General features: G+C 40.0%; 2 protein-coding genes across 7 annotated transcripts in view; one reads left to right on the plus strand and one right to left on the minus strand.

Annotated features, from left to right (window-relative positions):
* Positions 1-9,407, minus strand: part of galt (galactose-1-phosphate uridylyltransferase) — a 161,480-nt gene extending 152,073 nt beyond the window's left edge. The window contains exons 1-4 of one of the 6 annotated variants that reach the window (XM_057320543.1): positions 9,330-9,407; positions 7,916-8,085; positions 3,909-3,984; positions 2,321-2,369 (exon numbers count right to left, since the gene is read on the minus strand). In XM_057320543.1, the coding sequence (XP_057176526.1) occupies positions 2,321-2,369; positions 3,909-3,984; positions 7,916-8,023 (233 nt within the window). In that variant the 5' untranslated portion in view covers positions 8,024-8,085; positions 9,330-9,407. The other 5 variants (XM_057320541.1, XM_057320544.1, XM_057320542.1 and 2 more) reach the window with 5 other exon arrangements.
* A 79-nt stretch (positions 9,408-9,486) lies between these two features.
* Positions 9,487-11,574, plus strand: sigmar1 (sigma non-opioid intracellular receptor 1). Its single transcript, XM_057320547.1, has 4 exons — positions 9,487-9,734; positions 10,187-10,387; positions 10,758-10,850; positions 10,940-11,574. Exons 1-4 carry the CDS (start codon positions 9,590-9,592, stop codon positions 11,167-11,169), a joined length of 669 nt encoding a protein of 222 aa, XP_057176530.1. The 5' UTR covers positions 9,487-9,589; the 3' UTR covers positions 11,170-11,574.

Below are 11,574 nucleotides of genomic sequence, written 5' to 3' on the forward strand. Positions count from 1 at the left end.
GCTGTGTCCAGTACGCGCACGGCGCCTCTACTTGGACCGCACGCAGAGCCCAGAAGCTCTGAGCAGCTCTTTGTCTGTTTCGGAGGTCAACAGGAGGGCTGTCTCCAAACAGAAGCTGACGCACTGGATAGTGGATGCCCTCGTTAGGGCATACCGATCTCTTTTCGCCCCTGCCCGTTGGGGGTGAGGCACACCCCTCGTGGGCACTGGCTCAGGGCGCCTCTCTGGCAGACATCTGCAGAGCTGTGGGTTGGGCTATGCCTAACAACTCCGTGAGGTTCTAATACCTTGCGCGGAACCGGTTTCAGCCCGCATCCTGGCAAGGTGTGGATCCGGCAGCCGGTAGGGCGTACGCCTGCGGAAGCCCTTCCCGCTCCGGGGGAGCAGTGGCGATCCCGCCTCACTTCTTTCCCCTCGGGTAAAGAACAGGCATTCCATCCATCACTAAGCACCCTTCCAGGGGACAGGCTGGGCAGAGCAGCCCTGCCCCCTTAGGCCGGGGAACAGTTGAGTTATCTCCCACATAGCTCTAACCGGACCTAGTGCTCCAGACGTGGTAACACCCACTCCGTGGGCTGTTCCATCTGATGTATCCTCATGAATGGTTCCCACCTTGGCAACCCATGATCTCCCCAGGTGGACTCCCACCTTGCGGTTAACTCCTGTCTGCACTTTCTTCCCATGAGTTCTCCCCTGATTTTGAGACCATGTGGTGTCTCCACTATTCCTCCCTACGGTAGGTAGTGGCCTCTGCAGCGTTTTTCCCCCAGGGGGAATAATGCTTACCCAGTGGCCCGAACGGTGCCGGGCGGCTTCTCGCCATTTAGAGAATTAGGCCTCCGCCCGTGACGGCCGGCGTTAGGGGGCTTCCCAACTTTTTGTGGAAAGCTCTGGGTCCCCCTTCCTCTCCACTGGAAGGTCATAATTTCGCGCTAGCGTGTTCGTCTGACTCGCCCAGGCCAGTCAACGTCGCTCCGCAGAGATTGTGACGTGGCTCAGTGCTGTGACGTTTTCCATTGGAACCCCATTCTGTCGGTTCGACACAACGTCGAGAGACCGACAGAAAGGGAACGTCTTGGTTACGGATGTAACCTCGGTTCCCTGATGGAGGGAACGAGACGTTGTGTCCCTCATGCCACAACACTGGCCGCCCACCCCAGCGGTCGGGGGAGGATGTTTAGGCTCCTCAGACCAAAGGTGAATGAATGAGCACGCCGGCTTCCCTCTTATACCCGGACATCCGAGGAGGAGCCCGGCATGCAAATTTCATTCGCCAATTTTCATTGGCCTTTTCTAAATACTCAGAAGATGATAGGTTCTCAAGACAAACCCCATTCTGTCGGTTCGACACAACGTCTCGTTCCCTCCATCAGGGAACCGAGGTTACATCCGTAACCAAGACGTTTAAAGTTAATTATATATGTATTATGTATAGCTAATAATATGTTTATTTTAACTAAACAATGTTATGGCAGTATTCACTGGAGTGGCCTAAAACTACTTATCTAATTTACATTGGCCTAATACACTAACACAAGCAATGCTCTTGTGCATACTCTTAATTCTGGCAAAGGTCTCGACCAGACTAAACCTCTAATTGGGTTTCACCCATCGCCACGACTTAGAACATAAAACCGTTTAATTCTTTCCTGTCTGCTCTCCTGAGGTGTCCCAGTTCCAGCAGCACAATCAATTTCCACACAGAGCACGATTAAACACAGGGAAATAGTTTAATAGCACTGCTTTGGAGAGGCCACGATCCAGAATAACAGAGCTTGTTGTGATTGTCCCTCAATGTCACTCCTATTTATGGCGATCTGTGCAAATGCGCCTAATGACAAAACTGCATAAACCCACCACACAACATTATCATGGTTTGTTGATCCTGCTCCATACGTGTCTCGTGGCCCTCATGCTCGCTAGTGCAAAGTCACCGCTGCAATGCAAGAGTGTTGTGTGTGGTTGTCAGGGCATTGCAATGTGGTTGCTAAGGTGTTTTGGAATGCTTTAAGTGCATTACTATGTAACTGTAAGGGGGTTGCTAGAGTGTTCCATGTGGTTGCTATGAGTCGTGCCAGCAAAACATTGTACATCCAAATGTTTAGTAAATATTAGTAATAGTTCTTGACCAGCAACTTGTCCATTACACCAACAATGTGGCAAGAGTTACACACTAAAGTTTAAATTAATCTAAATTTAAAGTATATGAGCGATAATACGCAGTGAAGTTTGCCTTAGTGTACAGTATGGTTAATAATATAATCATATACTAATAATAATGATTAAATGAATTGTTAAGGAGAAGAAAAAGTGCACTCACCAGACGCCTCTGGCTGCTTTGCTTCGGAAAAGTGGGTGATGATCTGAACCTAGAACATTACAAATGATTACAAAAACGTATTAATCATGTATTAGTAATATCATATGTTTGTAAAAACACGGATCAGAATATTAACCCTCTAACTCTATTATAACTACATGAAACTACAAAAGAAATGGTTTAGTGCTACCATTATACGGTGATGGTATAAATACAATGGTTTTATAATGTGCTACTCAATATTTGCCATATTTATATACTATGAAATTTACAAGGTACTTCAAAGAAATCCAAATGCAGACAAATATGTAAATCAGTTTGACCATTGTATTTTTGAAGAACTACTTCAAAGAAACTGTTTGCTCACAACTCAAGTCGAAATTTTAAAGTTTTACTGTTTGCAAGAACAATATCTAGCAAATAAAATCATTTTGAGCAGAAAATAATTAAAAACTCTTCCAAAAGTCCTGACTTTCACAGGCCTACAAAACTTCATTACCAGTCAAAGACAATTTAAATTAAACGTTTTTATTTTCGTTAACCTTAAGGTGTATGCTTATAATTATTTTACCAGACAAAATGTAATTGTCATTCATAATAATAATAAGAAGAAAATGCAGCTAACAAAAAAACTCAACATAGATGGGAACTCCTGTGTTAATGTTTAAAAAGCAGGGTGAGACCCCAAAAATCTGCAGGATAAAATGACGAGAACATTTCTGAAATTCTAACCACAATCATAAAAGTCTCCGAAACGTCCAAGATTGATATGACCTGTAAAACCAGTGCTGAAAAGGGAGGGACTTGAGGGAGCTGTATTCAGGGAGTGAATTTTAAAAGAGATGGCGTTTCAGTTCAAATGTAGAGGATTCAATTTTTTTATTTATGTAATAGCATTTTTTTTTATAAGATGTCTCCTATAGGGTGAATGTCTCCTATTCCCCCAGTGAATCTTGGCCATTTCCACCACTGCCCAAAACCACGTAACATGTTAGATGTAAACAGTGCTCGAATTGAATGATGAGTGTCACTCATCTCTAGCACCCCAGAACCAGGCCTAATAATAATTTACGTAAGGAATACAAAAGCCCCGACATGGAGTTGATAAAAATAGTGGAAAGATATATAGAGAGAGAAAATAACCCTTCAAAAAAGTTAGAAGCTTCCTCTTCCCGACTGCGAGTGGAGGTTTATTATTCTCCATGTTTTAGCTGAAGTTAGCTTCACCGGAGCGACGCCAATCAAGCAGTCATGTCAACGATGTCCTGCGCTTAGCGGTCTTTAGACGTGGGGCGGGGCGTTTAAAATTTAAAGAGACTAGCCCATAAACAAACTTAATATAAATTATTGTAAATAATTAATTCACGAAATTGACCATATACATTGCATGAATTTAATCACATTTGTCATTATCATTTTTACTCAAATTAAAATATCTGAGGGACCCCCCTAAGTCAATTTTTTACTTCTTAAGGGGGATCCCTAATGCCTTATGGGGGGTCCCGGACCCCCAGCACTCCTTCAATTCAAGCACTGGATGTAAAAGCATGCTGTAATTTATGCTGGATTTAGGGAATGTTCATCATACCGGGATCTGGAGCATCTGGCTGGAGAGCAGGAAAATCGTTTTCAAACATGAATGTGCTTTCATACTGTGGATTCACCTGCAAAGCACATGGGAAAATATACAGTAATGAATGTAAACTACTGCATGGTTGTTTTTACACTTAGTCCATTTGAGCTCTTCAAAAGATCTCATATGAGTTCAGCAAACTTATGTTAACAAACCAAGTGATTCATGTACTGGGCTTGGTTCTTTTAAAATGAAGCCAAAAGTACATATCTAATCAAAGCAGTATCATCAAACAGTGTAAACACACGAATACTATGATTATATATTATATATAATGCTAAATGATGTTAAATAATCTTAAATATCAAAAAACGTCTGCAGAAATGTACATAAATATAAGATCTCAACAATCCTTTTGCTGGGTCATAAAAGTGTGTATAATGACAGCAGAAACATCAGATTGCACAAGAACAAGTTACAGTTTTTCTCAATCACTTTGGCACATTTCAGACTTAATATTCTCTAAACTGTAAGTTCAATGGTCACAACTGTTTGCTGGAACGTCAAAACCAGTGCCACCAAAATACAGTAGAACATGTTTTTGTCATTGTGTGAGCCGTACTAACCAAAACGTTTAGATTATTTTTTCACAATGGCAGTCATCTGAATAATCAGTCCATTTTACATGTAAACTAAAAAATATATCCATTTTTACTTTTAAATGTTTTATACATGTTACAGTAAATAGTGAAGTCTAGTAGTTGTTCTGTGGGCAAACTCCATATATATGCTTCTAAATGCTTGATTGTATTTAGTGGTTTATTGCAATAGGCAGACAATTTGCCAATTTAGCAACTTCCCATGTCATAGATATTCACAGAATATACATGCATGCCTGAAATATTTCTGATATGAACAAGAAACTAACTGTTCAGAGACCCAAACTTTTTGTTTTGTGAAAGTCTCATTCAAAAAATGAGCCAAAGCGATTGAGAACATTTTTACTTTTTAAAAGCTTTTGTGATGCTCTAGGCTAAGCCAGAAGGGGTTAAATGCCCATTCACATCAAGGACAATAACTATATTAGCATCCACACCAATGGATGACAATGTTATGTTGAGTCTAAGCTTGCATGCTGCAGATTTATATAGTATATTCAGAATCAGAAAGTGCTTTATTGCCAAGTATGTTTGCACATACAATGAATTTGTTTTGACGGGAGCCTATGGTGACAGGAGCATCCTGTACACAGAAACAGCAACAACAGTACACAGAGAACATAACACAATAGAATGGGCCTATGGGTATAAAAAATAAGAAATACAATACAATAAACATAAGATAAAGATATAGAGAGTAAAGCTATGTGTCTATGTAAATATGTAAGTAAAAAATAAGAATAGACTATTGTAGTACAAGGTATGTGCTATATACAGCAGAATGAAATATAATTTACAGAAAAAGTTGTATAAAAATAGATAGTGTATTATCTGGAGGATATAATTGATATTGCACTTAATTATTATTGCACAGAGTTATTAATTGCATGGTGGGTAAAAAACATTTAACTGTTCAAGAGGTAGATGGCCTGAGGGAAGAAGCTGTTTTAGTGTCTGGTTGTTTTGGTGCTCCGTGCTCTGTAGCGCCGACCAGACCGCTATGGAAGCATATTGGTTTCTATTTTCAATTTGAAATGCAATCCGCAAAATGGCAATGCAGTGTGTAAAATGACAATGCAATTGTGTATTTAAATATACATTTGAAATAACATATGTGCAACATTAAATCCCAAATTTTCAACCTGTTAATGTTAATGCATTTAGGGAAAATAACATTAGAATTTTCATTTTGCTACAGTTTTGCTTGACTATCTTAAACGTATATAATCAATCCGGGGAATGAATTTTCATTTTAATTTTGCAACTTAAAGAGCCTTAAAAATATCCATTTAAATAACATATTAAAACTAGTGTAGGAACTGACAAATGTAACTGATATAATTTAATTTTCATTTTGTACTTAATGTTGCACATATGTTATTTCAAATGTATATTTAAATACACAATTGCATTGTCATTTTACATACTGCATTTCAAATTGAAAATAGCAACCAATATGCTTCCATAGACGGCAGCATTGTGAAGAGATGATGGCTTGGATGTGAGAGGTCCAGGATGATTTTCTGAGCCCTTTTCCTCACTCTGGATGTATACAGTTCTTGGAGGGTGGGCAGGGGAGCACCAATGATCTTCTCAGCAGTCCGAACCGTCCTCTGTAGTCTTCTGATGTCTGACTTTGTGTCGGAGTCAAACCAGACAGTGATGGATGTGCAGAGGACAGACTCTATGACTGCTGCGTAAAACTTTTTTAACAGAGTTTGTGGTAGGTTGAACTTCTTCTGCTGATGTAAGAAGTACAACCTCTGCTGGGCTTTTTTAGCAATGGAGCCAATGTGATTGTCCCACTTCAGGTACTGAGAGATGGTGGTGCCCAGGAACCTGAATGACTCAACTGCTGCCACAGTGCTGTTCATGATGGTGAGAGGGGGGAGTGCAGGGGGGTTTCTCCGGAAGTCCACAATCGTCTCCACTGTTTTAAGCGTGTACAGCTCCAAGTTGTTATGACTGCACCAGACAGACAGCTGCTCAACCTCCTGTCTGTACGCAGACTCATCACCATCCTGGATGAGTGTGGAGTGACTGAAGGTGATAGGTGTTGTGTAGAGAGAATGTCAGAGTTGGTGTGAGGTGTAAAGTTAGCATTTTCAAATCTGCAGTAAAAGTCATTCAGATCATTGACCAGGAACACCTGGTCATTCAGATCATTGACCAGGTGTAGATTGCCTGCAAAATTGGAGGATGTCATTCAGATCATTGACCAGGAACACCTGGTCATTCAGATCACTGACCAGGTGTTGATTGCCTGCAAAATTGGGGGTGGTGGCTTGTAGTTAGTGATGTCTTTCAGGCCTTTCCACACAGACGCAGTCGTTGGCTGAAAACCGGTTTTCCAACTTTTTAGAGTAGTTTCTCTTAGCCACTCTGATTTCCTTTGTCCTTTCCTTTGTTCAGCCTGCCTGTACAAGACTTTGTCCCCTTTTCTTTAGGCATCCTCCTGCGCTTGGCGAATCTGTCTGAGTTTTGCTGAGAACCATGGTTTATCATTATTGTATTTTAAGAAAGTCCTAGTAGGAATGCACAAATCCTCACAGAAACTGATGCATGATGTTACAGTCTCTGTGAGCTCGTCCAGATCGGTGGTAGCAGCTTCAAAAACAATCCAATCGGTGCACTTGAAACAGGCTTGTAAGGCCCGCTCAGTTTCGTTGGTCCATCTTTTAACAGTCCTTACCATAGGTTTGGCAGATTTTAGTTTCTGCCTGTAGGCTGGGATAAGGTGAACCAGGCATTGATCAGACAGCCCTACAGCTGCTCTAGGGACAGAGCGATATGCATTCTTTATTGTGGTGTAGCAATGGTCCAAAATATTTTTGTTTATGTTTTGTTTATTTGTTTATTTATGTGATGTGTTGTCTGTATTTTGGCAGCTCAAGTGTAAGTTTTGCCTGATTAAAGTCGCCAAGAATAATAATAACAGAGTCCGGATGTTGTTACTCAGTATCCGTGATGTGATCGGCGAGCTGTTGTAACGCCATGCGCGCTTGCGGTGGAATGTAAACACACACGAGAATGAACGAGGAAAACTCACCCACGCTTCAGCGCCGCTGCGTCTCCGATTACGATGTTAAGTAAAACATCTGAATAATCAAAAACCGGTAAAAGATCAGTTGGTGTGCAATGCCGAATGTTCAGCAGTTCATCTCTTGTGAAACTGATTGTATGGTGAAAAACATAAAACAGGACAAACTAACAAAAACACTAAAACAACTGGAGAGCTCCACACTGAGGCAGCCATCTGCGGCGCCATCTTGGATCCAATATTACATGTGAATGGAGTGCCATCCCGAGAGGATCTCAGCGAAGGAAAAGAATGAAATTAAAAAAGGAAGTCCAACTCCTCACCTCTCCATTTGCTCTCACACTACCAGGACAGAGGGGGTTGTTTGGGTCATGACGTGGGACATTGTCTTCCGGAGGTTTCTCCACCTGTCCTTTCCATGGACGCTTCATCCGATGGGCCGAGACCAAAACCCAGGAGTTCCGCAGGGGATTGTATCTTAAATGCTGATGATCTTAGAAATAGAACAAGATTGCAAAAACAATTGGAAAATAATGATAAAAGCCACAAAATACAAAAGCAACTCATGACTCAATAAGCCATAGAAAAACTGTTCAACACAATTGTGTAATCATTTGACAAAAAATTCACTCTTTAGGTAACAAAGAAAAATATTCCACAAAATATCTGAAAAATGATTCATTGAGTATAACCTGTAACAATCTGTAAACGTTGTATTTTCAATACATATGATGTCATAAAGTTCAGCTAAATTTACAATTACGCATTTTGGCATACGCTTTTATCCAAAGCTACTTACATTTCATTGTACTATACATGTTTCTAAGTTTTCTATGTGCAATCCCTGGGATCAAACCCCTAACCTTGGCGTTGCTAGCAAAAGGATGTTAATGCACTTCGCGGAAGCAACCTCCCGCCGCTCTTCGCCTCCACGTCGTAGCCGTGGATTATCCCTTACAGGCTATTTTTGAAATAGGCTAATATGCAGATTTTTTTAAAACAACACTAAACACTAGTATTAAATGACATATGTATTTAATTAATATTTAAATATGTATTTTACAGACAGGTTTTAAGCACCACGCACTTAAACACACTATCGTAAGAAAAATCCATTTTTAAACGATTCATTTGAACGAATCGAATCTTTAAAATGATTCGGACTTCGGGTAACTAAGATCACGTGATCAACTAAACAGACAGCCGTCACGTGATGCATCTAGTGCGCGTCTTCAGATAAGTGTCAAAAGATAAAGTATCTTACTACAACGGAGCTCTAATATTACAAGCTTTGAGTTAACGTTTCTTGAGCCAAGAGAAATCAGATACCATTATACTTTAAAGATATTAACTCAGTTTGATCTCTTTTGCCAGTATTTCAGTGCACAGTTCAAAGGTTAGGTATTTTGTTTTCACAAAACAACCATTCTTTACCTTTAGGGTCAAACGTGGATTTGCTGTTACTGTCCATCTTACTACACACAGATATAGAAAAGTCCTTCAAATTCGGAGTTTATCCGATCATCCAAACAATAATAGCTGAATCTGTTCAGTTTGGTTTCGTGTGCTGCTCTCTCTAAATGTATAATGAAGTGCAATAGATTGCGCATAAAAAACGCAGCAAGTCCCAAAGCAGAAACAGCTCTACGACTTAAATGAGCGATATGGTCGGTGTTTATAATTGCACACAAAACATAAATATGACTCGAATAAATATGCGTTTTCATTGTGTCTTACGTTTTTAAAAGGGTTTTCGTTTTATGCGTTCTTGTGATGGCGTAATGATGGTAATAAGGCTCCTTTCGTGCTGTCTTCCTTGTTGTGGTTTTGACGCGATTGGATGAACGTCAGCCGTCGGTGCAACCGATTGGTCAAAAAATGTCATCGACCAACGTCACATGGCGTCAGTGACCTTTCGTGTTTGACATGCTGTGTGTATGAATGTGTTTTATTAAACGTATTTTTAGTTTTAATCAGACATTTGATTTCCGATCAAGATGTCTTCAATAAGAAGTGTCCTAAAACTGGTGATGCTTTTGGGTAGTTTCGTGTTGACAGTTAATTTCCTGAGATATTGGATGGCAAAAAAACAGTATATTTTTACAAAAGAAGATGTTGCCAAGATAGCCAGACAGTATGCAGGTGAGTAATAATTTAAACCTGTTTTTTGGTGAACAGCAAGGATTTAATTGTCATATATGTTGGCTAACACAGCATGGCGTATTGGAGTTCAGTGTGTTGCAAATGTCTTAAGAACTGGTGGAACAAACCGCTATATTGCTAAAGGTTTAATACTGTAACGTTACATTTTAGAGGCTTTATATTAAGTATAATAGCTTTCATTGTGTACTAATGATGGACTGTAAAAGTGTTGCAAGAAGTTTTTTTTATATTCAGCTCTTACTTTTGCGTCCAATAACAATACAGATTGACCTCATAATTTTGCTGTTTGCATAAAAAAGATGTTGTAATCTACTACTGCAAAAAAATTCTTTAAAAGTCTCTCAAAGCCTGTAAATTAGCTTTGTGTAAGAAACATTTGATGCAAGCATTCCGTCTTGTTCTTCATTTTACCCAACCCATCTGTTTGTAAGGCCAAGATCATGAACAGGCTTTCTCTAAAGTAGTCGTGGAGCTGCGGAAGAAGTATCCAGGTCACATTCTGCCTGATGAAGACTTACAGTGGGTGTTTGTAAATGCTGGCGGGTGGATGGGGTCCATGTGTCTGCTGCACGCATCTCTTACAGAGTATGTACTGCTGTTTGGAACTGCTGTGGACACAGGTGGACATTCAGGTAACCTGCTCAAAGACAAAAAAAGAACTGCCTACTCTGAAGAATCTTTTCAAGAACATATTCTGGTTCTATTTCATAAATGCAGTGTTCCTTTAGCTCAGGTGGTAGAGCATTTCAAAATTGAAAATTATTTCTATATCATGGTAGTCTTTGTTGTAATGTTGATTATTCCTTTAAAATATAGTACTAGGAGTGATAAGAATCACCACTGAGAATATTGGTGAAATCCACCCACAGAGACAGACAGCATTCTTGGGCCTTCATATTTGTGTTTCTGTAGTATATACCACACAGACATTAGACATGACTATAGTGGCCCTTAAGGATTGCTGGTATGTTCCACTTATGTTCTGCTTTGTATCTCTTGCAGGCCGTTACTGGGCAGAAATATCAGACACTATCATTTCTGGAACGTTCAGGCAATGGAAAGAGGGAACGACGAAAAGTGAGACTTACTACCCAGGTATGACAAGTTCAAGTTAAGCACCTTAAACATTGTTCTATGTTCTGACTCATGAATTTCAACAATGACCTGTGGGGTTTTGGGGGCAGGTGACTCTATAGTGCACGCAGTGGGCGAGGCTACCTCAGTGCAATGGAGCGCAGGAACGTGGATGGTGGAATACGGCAGAGGATTTATTCCTTCCACGCTAGGCTTTGCTTTGGCTGACACAGTCTTTAGTACACAGGACTTTGTAACCCTATTTTATACTGTTCGTGTTTACTTGAAGGGTATGCTACTTGAGGCTAGCACTTCATTAACTGAAGCCGGCGTCCTCTGAAAAATCACACTAGATTTTTGGTCATTTATCTTTGTTATGTGGATAATTGATCACAACGGTACAACTGACGTGTATGGAAATCACTTACTGTAACTACTATCAATTAAGAATTTTATTTTTTCCTACTGTACAACAAACTGATGCCATTTGTAAACGTGAAAAATCTAAAATACTGTGGCTGTTTCTTGGTAAAGACAAAACTTGTTTGTGTGCATAGCACATATATTGTTTTAACAGCTCAATACTATTCTGAAACTGTTAAAATGAATGTATTTTGAGATTCCACTCTTTGTACCTGTTTTATTTGTACATGCTTTCATAACAGATACATTTATTACCGTCCAAATTTGTTAATCGAATTGTGTCTCTATTCAGCCTGCAGTCCCTCCAAAATAAAAAAATATA

The sequence above is a fragment of the Triplophysa rosa genome, linkage group LG22 (genome assembly GCF_024868665.1).
Source record: "Triplophysa rosa linkage group LG22, Trosa_1v2, whole genome shotgun sequence".
In the NCBI taxonomy this organism is placed as follows: domain Eukaryota; kingdom Metazoa; phylum Chordata; class Actinopteri; order Cypriniformes; family Nemacheilidae; genus Triplophysa; species Triplophysa rosa.